Source organism: Amphiprion ocellaris, chromosome 18 (genome assembly GCF_022539595.1).
Source record: "Amphiprion ocellaris isolate individual 3 ecotype Okinawa chromosome 18, ASM2253959v1, whole genome shotgun sequence".
In the NCBI taxonomy this organism is placed as follows: Eukaryota; Metazoa; Chordata; class Actinopteri; family Pomacentridae; genus Amphiprion; species Amphiprion ocellaris.
The window spans coordinates 8998862-9013221 of record NC_072783.1 but is presented as its reverse complement, the minus strand read 5'-3'; the positions used below and the strand labels follow the sequence as shown (position 1 = coordinate 9013221).

The 14360-nt window shown below is 38.8% G+C and overlaps 1 protein-coding gene across 5 annotated transcripts in view; it reads left to right on the top strand.

Annotated features, from left to right (window-relative positions):
- Window positions 1-6831, top strand: part of aatkb (apoptosis-associated tyrosine kinase b) — a 99172-nt gene extending 92341 nt beyond the window's left edge. For all 5 annotated transcript variants that reach the window (XM_023280967.3, XM_023280969.3, XM_023280971.3 and 2 more), the window contains 3 exons: window positions 638-767; window positions 1621-1827; window positions 3475-6831. In XM_023280967.3, the coding sequence (XP_023136735.2) occupies window positions 638-767; window positions 1621-1827; window positions 3475-3503 (366 nt within the window). In that variant the 3' untranslated portion in view covers window positions 3504-6831. The remainder of the gene's footprint in view (window positions 1-637; window positions 768-1620; window positions 1828-3474) is intronic.
- Window positions 6832-14360: the final 7529 nt, after the last annotated feature.

The following is a 14360-nucleotide window of genomic DNA, read 5'->3' as shown; positions in this document are numbered from 1 at the left end:
GTTTTTGCATTTTTTAAAACTCAAAATTTCAGACTCCCACACAATGTCTAACTTATAAAAATACATTTGTTTGTGATGTTTTCAATGCTAGACCTTCACTGGGCAAAAAGAAGCCTAAGATCTTCGTAAGAACCTAAAAGAGAAGTCCAGTTGATGTTTACAGAAGCTCTTCAGATACCATGACTTGGTTGACTGAGAATCTACACAGACGTGTCTAAGGCTTTGTTCACACTGATACGGATATTTTGTCAAACAAACATTTTCTTTTACATTTGGACCATTACATTTAGCAATGCGGAAGAATAATTTGAGCTGAAAAAAACTCATTTGTCTGAGGCAGGCTTAGCACCAAAATGTTGCAGATAAATGCATTTTTGCAAATTACACTGTGTGTAGAAGAACCAAAAGGAGAAATGAATACTGGACTAAGATTATAAGGTGGACAGATGCGACACAGTTATTGCAAGTTTTGCTATGTTTGTGTAAGCAGTCAATAGTTAGCCATAATAATCAGTTATATGTCAGTGGCTTTGCATCTGTCAGCTTGTATAAATGTGTTTCTGCTCCTCTGGTGACTAAAATCAATTAACAGAGCATTAACTTACTGTTTTTCTTCCTCTAACGTCACGACCAACAGGAAAGCCCGACTAAAGAGCTGGCTGAGCATGGCTTCCCTTTAGGAGCAGAAGGTCAGCGCTCACGAAGCAAATCCCAAGAGAGGGTTAGCGCCTCTGATGACTCCTCAGATGGGAACATCTCAGAGGAGAGTAAGTATGTTTTTTAGTTTAAGTTTGAGATGTTTCTATAGTTTTTTTTGCTTCCTAGATAATGCACACTTCAAATACATTAATGTTCTTAAAATCATTCCAGAATATATGCATGACAACTGATTACATTAAGAAAAAAAGGTGTATTTGCATTCAAACTGTTCCTTAATGGGTAGGTTGTCACAAAACTTCTTGTATAGCTCTGCTAGGACACTGTTTGAAATGTAATGTGAAGAGGGTAGAGTGTATTGTGGTTCCACAAGCTCCACAAGATGAAGAGGACCTGTATTCTCCACATGCATGTCGGAAAATGTACTGTAGATTAGCTGTAGTACCTAATTTGCTCACTAGGTGGAGCCTCTAACTGTTTAATACTGTAGAAACCAGAGGATTTGTGGGGGGTTTAGCTAACGACGGGCACCATGACAAAGACTTCTGTGAGGCTTAATGACCTCAAGCCAGAGCTCATGTGTCCAAGACAAACACAGATGAACAAGGACAGTCTTTCTATATTGTGTTAAATAAAACAGCAATATCAGCACAAGGCAAATTAATTTGCAAATAATTTCTTCAGTTACTAGTTGATAACATTGCCAGTTAAAGATTTAGGAAATTATTCAAAATTGGCATCACTAGCATCTTGGCACAAATTTCGCTCTTCCCTTCATGTTGGCGGATGTAAACAAAAATTCAGATTAAAGCCGTTATCGATCAGTTAAAGAATGACTTGACTGGCCCCATTCTTTGCAGTTGTTTAAATATAGAGTAAGTCCTGTTAATTATGCTATATTTTTGCCTGTATTAGCATCAGCATTTAATAGATATCAAACCGTTACTTACTGTCTTCCTTCAGGTGCAGGGTACGAGTGGGAGGACGACTTCCCTCTGCTCCCTCTGCCAACGTCCTCATCAACGTCCGACTCCCCTCCACCTCGCACCGTCACCAAAACCCCAGAGCCCAAACCGGCCGTGCAGTTCTCCCGCTTCACCGTCTCCCCCTCCAACGTTTCCCGGTTCTCCATCACCCACATCTCCGACTCCGATATGGACTCTGCAGGAGGTGAGTCACCACCACACCACACATCGTTTTTCAATTAGGGATGAAAAAACCTGGTCAACATTTCTAAAACATGACAGCAAGGTTAAAGCATCTGTTTGACAGGAAGTTAGCCTTAACTGGGAGCACAAAATAGGAATACACACATTGCAACAAGGTATGAACTGAAGGGTTTGGAAGCAGAGTGGTCTAACCCACTTTCTGCAGTTTTTAAGAAAAATGGGTTCAAAGTTTTGTGTTTTCAAGAATGGTCTAACATTGGAACCACCACTGTAATGCTATATTTGGGTTGTGGGTTAGACCACATTGGCACTAAAATCTAAACCATAAAATATTACAGAAATTATATGAAACTCAGTTCAGATTTTTTGTGGATTAAACCACTCTGCTTCTAACCCGCTCAGTTAATCCAAGAATAGTTCACAAAGTAAAACAGTTCATTCTAGCTTTCTGAAACGCTTTTTAAATTTTGTTGGAGATGCTTCGTCTTTGGAGTCTTGGACAAATCGATTGAAATTAGGGCTAGTTTTTTGCAGTGGGATTGTATGAAGTATTTATCAATAGTCAGTGTATTACTTCTAGTAGAAAACAGTTGGAAAATCCCCAGTATAGAAGAAGATGTTAAAAAGTATTGCAACCATCTAAAGCATCAGTGTCAGTTTAACTATACACCGTACTTTTACTGTTTAGCGTTACTGTCAGACGGTTCTTTCCAGTGGGGAACTGAAGCAGTTTTATCACCTTCTTTAAAGATACATTGAGCATGGTGAAATTTCTTTATAGGAGTCAGAAAAAGTTTGTGGAGGTTGTAAGAATGTAAATAATTAACTATCTAGAGCATATAGACCCACTAGCTTTTCCTAATATTGGTATCATCCATGGGCACTTAGAAGTTTTGTAAAACAAATAATTCAAGACATTCAGCTTTCGTTTTTTTTCTCCTTTTTTTGTATGATTTATAATGTTCTAACTGTGTCATACTGCACAGAAGACATTTTTAAGTTCTCTCTCCATGCAGTCATGGTTTTGCTGTTTTCATAGAGTAGCAAGATTTTATAATGCAGTGAAAAATGAAACTACAGTGAGTAAAAATGTGACAGGAGCAAACAAATGCCTAGAAATTGCTTGGAGTCAAACTCAGTTACTTGTTCGATTGGATACGATCTCTTTAAACACAGCATTTGGAGAGTTTAAAAGATAAAGTAATTTTGATGTAAAACGTGAAGATCGAGAGAAGTTTCACTCATTCGGTTACCTGTGGAACTCTTCTGGATCTTCACGTTTTACATCAAAACTACTTTACTCATCTTTTAAAGTCTCCAAATGTTATGTTTAAAGAGTTTGTATCCAAGTTGAACTTCTCTGAGGTTTAGTTAAAACCTCGACACTTGGAACAACTCAGACATAAATCTAGTAACTAATTAAAAGGCTACTTTCGTCTCATATTAGAGTTAATCCCAGTCTGGGATCAGCTGTTGTTGGCCGTAACATGTTGCCACAGACTGATTTACAACACTAATGAGACAACACACTTTCTCGCCAAATTTCTCAGAAATCTGCCAACATTTGGAGGAAAAGATGCCCAGCGGCCTGTGAAAAGTACCAACATGCATCAATCCTTTCTGCCTCTTTGTGATTTTTTTTTAACAGGAAGCAGCGAAGATGGAGACAAAGAATAAGGAGCTGCGGATATCTACTGCCTCTCTACGACAACAACTTGGCCTACTAGCATGACTTCTGATTTCATTTTTAACATCAGGTTTTAGAAACACAAGACAGTGCCTCTTACCTCCTGTGGACACTTTTGAAAGGTACGTCTTACCACGACGTAGGACCGGCTGAAGCCGTTTAGAAAAGAGAATGGTTAATATATAACGTTTCCAGAGTAATATATACTGTATGTATGATGAATTTATGAAACCAGGGGATGCTTGTATGTTGAATTCTGCATATTTTTCTGGATCAAAGAGACTAAGTGGAAGGACAGACCTTTGAAAAGCATCACATTTTTGCCACCTCTTTCACTTTTTCATTTACGTTGGGAAGAATCCATAAGACTGTGGAGCCAACTGGATAATTTAAACTGTTGCGCAAAACCGTCGCCAACTTTTCAACAAAGGATCAGCACTTTGAACAAGACTGTACAGACTCCACAGACTTTGTACTTTTTAGGAAATGGTTTTACTTGCATTCATGAAGATCAACGAGAATCCTTGAGGTATCACAAGTAATATAATGTTAATATTTGGAGACAAAAGGACACAATGGTGTGAAAGAAGAAAGCAAAGGGAATCTTACTGGCTGTCTGGTTACAGAATGTTTTCTTTTTTTTGAGGAAACAGGTGATCAAACCTCGACAACCTAATAATTTGTGGCTTTTTTTCTTTCCTTGTTGCACCAGGACCACTACTGTACTGTTTTACATGAATATCATTCTCTCTACCAAACTGAGTGCCAGCACCACCATCACAAACAAACCCCTCTTTACTGTAAGCATCAGACACAACGATGTGACAAGGAGTGACAGAAGTAATTTCAGATTTAACTCTTATTAAAGGTTTTTTCCCTCCTTTTAAATATAGAAATGCATGGTTTGAAGTAACTAGAAAACAGTATCTATAAGAATTTATTGCTAAGAGACAGAAAGGAAGGGTTTTGGCATAGAGACAGGCACACATGGTCATGGAAATCCATTTTAATGCTACTTATCCAAAAGAAACTGGCATCGAGTGGAAATATTCAGGACTTGAGCTGCTACAGTTAAGCCCCAAATTATTCATACCGATGCCAAATTTTGATTAGCAGTGATTTTTTATTTAACCAGTTGGTTTCTTCTGAGTAAAAATTACATAAACAAGTGACAAAAGACAGCAAGACTTTGTGTTAAAGATGTTTATAATGAATTTTAACCATTTCTATGTCTTTTTTTTACATGTTTACTACATAATATTGTTAATGATTATTCAAATCCCGAGAAACTGTCGTCAAATTTTGAGAAAAAGCAGCTTGTATATCATTCCGAACAGTCCCGGGAGTTTGTACTGTGTTCTGGAGTGTTCAAAGACATTATACATTGAAAACAGTTGACGTAGTAGTTCTCTAGTAAGTTGCAAGTTATGGTCAAAACTCAGTGACTTACTTCTATTGGAGTCTATCATTGAGAGAGAGCTGCTGCTAACGTGATGGGAAAAGACTACAAAGCAGTTTTCAAACGTTTCTAAGTTCAAGAAGTTCCACACTGTGCAAAAAGCAAAGTAGGAAGACAAAAGTGATCCCTGCACTGGTAAGAATGGTAAAAGCCAAAAAGAGTCGAAGGACCATCACCAAGACCTCCCTGAATCTGAACGGTTCTGGTAACAACATGTCAAAGCAAGATGGAGTCCACATCTCCAAAACAGACACACAAAGTTTGTGTTGTCTTTACAAAAACTCACTTGTTCCAGAGCAGATTATTCTCATGATGATGGATCAAAACATGTAAAACATCGATTACTAAACACTCACCACCATTTGTATAAGATCCAAGGGTGCTCATTGCATTAGTAGTGAATATAGAAAGCAAAAAGTGCCATAAATCAGTTTCATTCTCACAAATATATACTCTGTAACTCCCATTAGTCAGTTAGAACTGAAGAAGCCTCTTGGATGAGAGGTGAAATGTCTTCAAGAACCTACAAGAGAAGTCTAGTTGATTTCTACTGAAGCGCCTATGATTACCATGACCCGGATGACTGAGAATTACACAGACATACTGGAAATAACATTTATTTTTATGTCACTCAAACTTCTTATCTGGGTGCGTTGCCAGTATCCATGTTAACATACCAACACATTTAAAACATTGTCTGTAATCAATCAGTTCTTTTTGGAAAAATGGTGTCACCATTCGTAGAAGATCCAGTGGACCTCATTGCATGAGTAGTGAGTATGGAAAGCAAAAAAATCCTCAGTTTGTTTGTGCAAAGTTGGAAAAAAAAACACTGTTTTTTACATCACTCCAAATAAAATGAAATTGAAGCTTGTGTAGCCTTTACAAAAGCTCACCTGGACAAAGAAGAAAGCTTTTGTCCTTTGATGAGACAAAAAATAAATTTGTTTGAGAAACGTTTAACCACAAGAACACCAACCCTAAGGTCAAACATGATGGTGGGATTGTAATACTTTTGGGGGAGCTTTTCAGCCAAAAAGCACAAGAAAAACTTGTCCTTGGGAAGTATTGGACTTTCTAGCTAGACAAAAGCCAGTGTAGTCAAGAAATGGTCAACAGCAAACAATATCAGCAAACAAAAAGTTCTAGAGATTGTCACAAATCAGAAGTGGTTCAATGAAGGCATTCAAAAAGTTTGTTAGCAACTATAAGGGCTGCTAAATAAAGGCATTACTTAGGAAGGATATCAATAATGTTGGACATAAATTATCATTAATGTCTCTAACACAATGTCTCACCATCTTTTGTCACTTGTTTGTGTCATGTTTGGACAGAAGAAACCTAATGTTCAAATTAAAATTCACTATAAATCCATGTTTAGCATGGATGTGAATAATTTGGGGTTTAACTGCACATGAAAACACCAGTTCCATAATCAGGATATAAGCCAATCTGAGTGGGCACTTGTATAATATTGCACATTTTCTGTAATCTCGATCGGTAGACATGCTGGGATTGTCTGTTTTTGGAATAATCCAGTGAAGTTACATACCTGAAAAATCGAGGTGCTTCATCACATTGATGCAAAGATCCTGTAAATCCAGTATCACCAGGCAGCAATCGAGCTCACTGATTTGCAACTTGATCCTATGTGGCAACCAAAAGGGACAGATCAACCTTGGTAGAAACACTTTTCTTTGTCGGTATGTCGTCATATTGCCTAAACCTAAAGGTGAATACATCAAACAAACACACACTGGCACAAAGGTATTAAAAAAGGCTGTTCTGTTTTTGTTGACATGGAGTTTTGTCTCAATAAATGTGCTTTTTGTGTTTGTAAATCGCCACATTCTACCGCATACCCGCTGTTTCCCTGCTTTTGTTCATTTCTACCATGTTTGTAAGAGAGATCGGAACTACTGCCTGACTTTACTGTTACTGTCACTCGCTGTATATTCTCAGCTTGTTTGGAGCAGACTTGTACTACGAGACGCTGAAGTTTTTCAGATTCAAGGATTTAATTCAACATAATTTGGATTATTTATAAAGGAGGACAAATCTGAGCTCCACACTGAAACAGAAAACGAGTTTTTATAGCACTTAAAACTGAATCTTATTGCATTGCTTTTAGGTTGAACACCATCCGTTCAGTGTTAAGTCTGATTTGTGTGGAAGGAGACGGAGGGTAGATCATGAAATGCTACAACGCTTTGCTTTTCTGTGTGTGTAAATGTAAGGAAAGCTGGCCGGTCTGCAGTTTCTAAACAGACTCCAGAGCCTCGAAAAAGACGGATTCCACCTTTTAAAACACCCAACGGTTGACATGTAGTGTCTTCAAAGTGTTCGTTTGCCTCCCGAGGCTTTAATATTCTGTAACAGTTTAGCATAGAACCATCTCGATGGCTGTCCGTAATATTTTTGTATCTTGACGAAAAACACTTTGAGGAGTATTGATATACTGTACCTGTGCAGGAGGGAAGGTTTGGGGGAAAAAAGATATCTCTTCTGTTTATTGTTGCCAAAGAGATGCTGTGTTGGAGGAACACAACAGCAGCTTTGGCCTTGAACTGATCGTACAAATGTGCAGGAAGAGTTCTGGTTTGGGATACTGTCAGTAATATTCGGCCCCACACTGACCAGGGACCTGTGCTGTGAAGCAGGAGTAAAGGTTAACAAGGGAACTTCAGGTTTTCAGGGTAAAGATGGCGGTTCACTTCTTACTTGGGTACAATGCCAGTGTTCAAGATAACAGATCAACACGTATAAAACATTGCCCACTAACCAGTTTTTTGGGAAAAATTGCATCACCGTGCGTAAAAGATTTCATGAGTAATGAACACAGAAAGCATAAAGTGCCAAAAATTGTCTTCATTTGGTTGTTAAAACGCCTTACAAAGCTGGAAAAACTGTTTTTAAGGCACTCCAAATAAAATGCAGAATTTCAGTCAAATGTGAAAAAAGGCGTTTTGATCGCGCTTTAAAAAAATGGAGCTTTTAATGGAACTCCAGGAAAAATGGCATTTTTTTAATACTGCTTTACATTTTACAGCTTGCCGATTAAAATATTGCTTTGTATGGCGTTCCAATTACGACACTCCAATGAAAACCATCAAAAGAAGCCGAAATAATGTCACTTTTTATGACTTGCCAATTACAGCACTGCATCTAACGGCGTTCCAGTTTAAGCGCCGCTTTTTATGCCATCAAAGCTGCTAGAACAGCTTTAGATATTTTACAGCGTGCCAATTATAAGATGGTTTTTTAGAGTGTTCCAGTGAAAACAGCTGCTTTTAATGCAGCTGACAGTCCCCCCAAAAATCTTTTAAAGGTGTCCCAATTAAAAAGTTGCTATTTTGCTGAAAAAACTGTGCTCTTTATAGCGCTCCTTTCAAAACGCTGCTTTTTACACCCCGAAACTGCAAAAAATGCTGCTTTTTATGGTGCTCCACTGAAAATGCCGCTTTTTGCAGTGTCTAAAGCTGCAATTTTACATTTTGGCATTTAAAACCTGCTTTTTATAGCATTTCTAATGGAGCGTTGCTTCTAATGCTGAAATAACACCACTTTTTACAGCTAGGCGATAAAATCTTTGCTTTTTTTCACTGTGAAAAAGTGAAGCATGTCACTTTGGTTGTTGACACAAAGTGTAGTTTTTGGCACTTGTAGTTCATTTCGTTGGACTTTGTGCAAAGACAAAGTCGAATCTAATCTATTGTAAACATTCCCAACATAAAAAACAAGTTCTGATACTTTGAACGCCACATTTTAATCTGGTGGGGGGGGTGGGGTGGGGGGTGGGGGGTTCAACAAAGATGTTAAAGACGTGACGATTTCTGACACTTTTGGCTTTTCAGAGTTGATCAAACCCCTTTTTTTTCCCTGAGCATAGATTTTAGAAACATATAGTAGAGTCTTATTGGAGGGAACTCTTTCCTTGCTTGATTTCTTTGCCCTTGTTGACTGCAAGCAATTTCAAAGCCATTTTCTTGCTCTGCAGGCTTTTGTATAGCAATATACAAAGAAATCGCACTGAAGCCTTGCATTTGTTCACCTTAGATGATTATCAGTGAGAAAAACTTACCAGTTTGAATGATGTTTTCGTATTTGTTCTTTACTTCCCCCAACACAGCCAAGGTTGCTGAAAAAACAGAGCTAAAATTGTCTTACACGCCATAACAATACACTGAAAGGATGCATTAATTTCATGGAATACACAGCTGTAATAACAGTCAGATCTACTCGTGCCTTAAAGACTGGGCAGTGACATTAATAAGCCTATAAACTTGCAGGTTCACACCCGTATTGCACAGTAAAACTCTTTTTCGCGATTGGTGCCAACACCTTTCATGTAAACGCACTTTTTGCTAGGTTCAGGAACCCTGGGTTTAGTCGATAACCAGATTAGCTTGACTGTTGGGTTTGTAGAAGGCAGACATCATTTCCTGGACAACCTGCTTTGTAGCACAGGCCGCTGGTCACATCATTACTTTCTGTAATATAAATAAACTCTTGGTTTACACATGTTAAGGTGTCTTTCGGCCGTTTGTTAATTTACTTTTCAATGAGGCGGCTCTGGAAAACCGATTACTGGTGGTTGACGAAGTGCAAGAAGGACACCAGATTTACCTGGAGCTGGTGGGGTTAATCAGCATTTAATGAACTTGTTAGGCTTGAATGTAGCGGCCATTCATTCATTTATATGTGAAAGTCCCACATTCAGGCTTTTACAAAGACTATTATGAGTTCACAACTGCAGAAATCACTTTTTTTGACATAATTTTGCCTCCTAAATTATTCAGATTTACCAAATGTACTAGAATTCCAGATATCCCAGCAAAAAGATGTGCATTCAGAGAAATTATGTTGTCGGGTGGAACACCGCCCATAAAAAAAGTATTAACCCCCTTTGGAAGTTTATTAAATCGTGGTGAATATAATTTGGCAAGAATTTACCAAAAAAAGAGTCTTTAATGTCAAAATGAAAACTTCAATTAATTAAAAACAGAAAAGGTCAAGTAATTGAAATCATATGTAGCCAGTTGGTGCTAGAAGTCATCACATTAGTGAAACAAAGATATTTTAAGGTCAGTGAATACACTATATTGCCAAAAGTATTCGCTCACCCATCCAAATAATCAGAATCAGGTGTTCCAATCACTTCCATGGCCACAGGTGTATAAAATCAAGCACCTAAGCATGCAGACTGCTTTTACAAACATTTGTGAAGGAATGGGTCGCTCTCAGGAGCTCAGTGAATTCCAGCGTGGAACTGTGATAGGATGCCACCTGTGCAACAAATCCAGTCGTGACATTTCCTGGCTCCTAAATATTCCACAGTCAACTGTCAGCTGTATTATAAGAAAGTGGAAGTGTGTGGGAACGACAGCAACTCAGCCACCAAGTGGTAGGCCACGTAAACTGACAGAGCAGGGTCAGTGGATGCTGAGGTGCATAGTGTGAAGAGGTCACCAACTTTCTGCAGAGTCAATCGCTACAGACCTTCAAACTTCATGTGGCCTTCAGATTAGCTCAAGAACAGTGCTTCAGCAGAGAGCTTCATGGAATGGGTTTCCATGGCCGAGCAGCTGCATCCAAGCCATACATCACCAAGTGCAATGCAAAGTGTTGGATGCAGTGGTGTAAAGCAGCCACCACTGGACTCTAGAGCAGTGGAGACGCCTTCTCTGGAGTGACCAATCACGCTTCTCCATCTGGCAATCTGATGGACCAGTCTGGGTTTGGCAGTTGCAACATGACTGTGCACCAGTGCAGAAAGCAAGGTAAATAAAGACATGGATAACAGAGTCTGGTGTGGATGAACTTGACTGGCCTGCACAGAGTCCTGACCTCAACCCGATAGAACACCTTTGGGATGAATTAGAGCGGAGACTGAGAGCCAGGCCTTCTGGTCCAACATCAGTGTGTGACCTCACAAATGCGCTTCTGGAAGAATGGTCAAAAATTCCCATAAACACACTCCTAAACCTTGTGGACAGCCTTCCCAGAAGAGTTGAAGCTGTTATAGCTGCAAAGGGTGGACTGACGTCATATTGAACCCTATGGATTAGGAGTGGGATGTCACCACTGTTCCCTCTAAGCTGCGCGCGTGCGCAATTGCGCACTGCTGGCACGGTCTCCGCGCACAGAAAATCTGCTGCACACACAAAAAAAAAATCCAACCTAAATTGTAAATAAAATAAACACGTAACAATTCATTCTGTTCTATTTTTCAGTGTGAGTCAGTGAGTGACCGGTGACTGGCTGCTGCAGCCAATGATGCGATTCACATACGTATTTACCATAGACTGTATATAATGGTATTTACGCAGCTAATCAACGTCAGGCGTCCTTATGTGCAGCCACCGTTGTTGTCATAGATATGAATGAGTAGATAGGACACGCCCCCTTTGAGCTGCGTGCTACGACAAGGCTAAGCTAGTGGGGGCACAGTTTCTGTGCATTCCGTTGATGTAGACGGCGTGAAAACGGAAACAAGAAGTATGCCGGCTCACTGTGCTGCATACAATTACACACTACGTCGTACGATTGAGACAAGGAAACTTGGAATGACTTTTCATAGGTAAGAATAGTTTTTGGCTCTTTTTTCATTATGAAATCTTGTTGAGAGCTTCCAGTCTATGAGAGCTAACTAGTTAGCCACTAGCAAAACGCTAAGGCGAGCTAGCAGCTTGACAACCAAATACCAGACGATTAATAGTAGCTGTAGTATAGTTGTACAAGCAGTAGTAGTAATACTAAATGTACAAGCAGCAGTAGTAGTATAAACAGCTGTTAGAGTTCTAGAAGTAGTATCAGCATTTGTAATAGTATTACAAGTTGTAGTAGCAGTGCCAGTATCAGCAGCAGTAGTGTGTACTATCACTACTACTAGTAGTAGTCACATTGCTATTACTACCACCAATACTACCAATAGTAGTTATAAAGCCTAACTCATGTCAAAGGGAAAACATATTACAAAGTGGAGCACGTCTGAGTGCAATGAATGCCTCTCAAGTGATTTTACTGTAAAGACACCTGTAACTGGAAGGTTCAGTCACTGGTAAATCAGTACTCCTGGCTATAATTACAATAAGAAGACAAAGGAACACTTCAAGCAACTCTGTCAAAAGGTTATTGAAAAGCAAAAGTCAGGGGAAGGAAGAATTTTTTTAGGTTACTGAATCAAAAAAATCAAAGCTTTACAGGAAAGTGGCAAAGATTACCAGATTACCATCTATGTTCTTCCTCCAAACACATTTTATGATTGGGATTACAGGCAGTTCTTTAGGACTGCTCTCAAATAATTGAAATGTTACTAAACAAGGTTATACTTATCAAATTAAATAGCTCTGGTCTCCAGTATATTGGTGAATTCGGTTCTTTGTACTTAATTTATTAGCATGATTTCTTTTTAATATGTTGTGTACAGACTTAATTACTTCTCTGTCTACTTTTCTTACTCCATGTAGGTTTCCCAGAGACTATGGGTTGAGGAGGAATTGGAAGTTTGTCGGCTTAGACCTGGTGTCATTCCATCAGTGTTAAACTTCCCGGCTCATCTTGGAAGAGTACGTGCCAGAAAGACCACGACCAAGCAGCCTTGAGATCTTAGGCAGCGTCTCCCTGAGGTGGGTGTCAATGGTGTTCACAGTCAGGTCTGTGGTAATCCCGTCAAAAAACAAAACAGAAAAAAATCTAGATTATAAATCATGTAACCAAAGCACTCTGTGTATAACGCCATAGTATAGGATGTAGTTCAGAAAATGTCAAAGTATAGTATGCTTTACTCAAGAATAACATAGTATGGCCTGTAGTTCATAGTACAGCATGTTGGCAAGAAAAAAAAACAAAACATAGATCATTATGTGGTTCAAAAAGTACAAAATGATAGGATGTTGCATAAAATTGTCATGTATTATATGTGGTTCAAAAAATGTCATAGTGCAGTATATTGTCAAAATAGTATGTAATTCAAGAAAACATCAGAGTATAATATGTCATCTAAAAAATGCCATAGAATAATATTTCATTGCACAAGTAGAAGTATAGTAACTTTTAAAACTGTTCGAATCCTTATATGTTGCTAAAAAAAAACAAAAAAAAAACAAAAAAAAAAGTCACAGTAATATGTCAATTAAAAAAGCCTATAGTATAGCGTGTCGCCCAACAAACATTATAGTATAGCATGTCACTCTAAAAACGTCACAGTATAGCCTTTAGTCCACAGCTGTCAGTAGGTGAAGAGCAACACAAAAACAGTCCAAACGCTGGTTTCCAGAGGGTTAGACGAGAATTTATTTGAAAGAGTAAGTTTACAACAGCACAACATGTGAGGGGGTTAAAAACGTTTTCCTTTGTGAACAATTCAAAGGTCCCTCTCTATCTCCCCACACATCCACCAACCACTGGAACACATCTCCAAAGTTCTGCCGGACCAGCTCAGCTTCCCCTCAGAAGAAGTGCTGCCATCTGCCAGATGAAGGAGCCTTTTGAGAGGCAGCTGGCATCGTGATTGGACTGTACTTTGGTCTGTTCCAATCCAGCTTCAGCTCCAGAGACGGCAGGCGGGACGAGTCAACGGAGGCCTGGTGGACGAAGGCATGCAGCTGAGTACAATCCAGAAAACAACAGAGGAGAAGTGCAGCAGCCCAGAGCCAGAACAACCAGAGTAGCATGGTATGTCTCTTAGAAAACATCATAGTATAGCCTTTGGTATGAAAAAACACCATCATATACATCGTATATTGTACAAATAACAAGTCAAAGCAAAGAGACATACATTGTAGAATTGTAGTAATTGTGGGCTGACTGATTTACTGATTATCAGTATTTTATTTTTTACTGATTTACGGTAATAAATACATTTAAAATGGTGCTACTTTGGCTCTGAACCTTTATCTACCTGTGGTCGCTCTGTCTTCTGGAGTGATTTGATTGGTTATACATAACAAATAAAACTCCTTTAACTTAACATCTGTAAACAAAACAAAAATGTATCAACAAAGTTTTCTGTTAGAGTTTGTGTTCTTCTAAGTTTAACTCCAAGATTTTAAATACTTTAATTAACTGCAAATGAATATCTACTCCAAATGTCTCACTAATAATCATTATCAGCCTTAAAAACCCACAAAACACCCCTTTATACTCCGCCACACTTAGTACAGTCCGGTTCCCCCTTCTATAAATCTGCTTGGAATCTTCCACTTCCTGTTTGTCAAAGAGGCCTTCTACCTGGACAGGTTTTGTTGGAGCTCATGCAGCAAACATTTTGGGTAACTGCACTTTAATATGGATGGATGACACTGAATTAGAGTCTGTTTTAATGAGACTGAGTTAAGATGTGTAGCTCTGTCATTAAATAGTAAATTATTTCTCAGAATTCACAGAG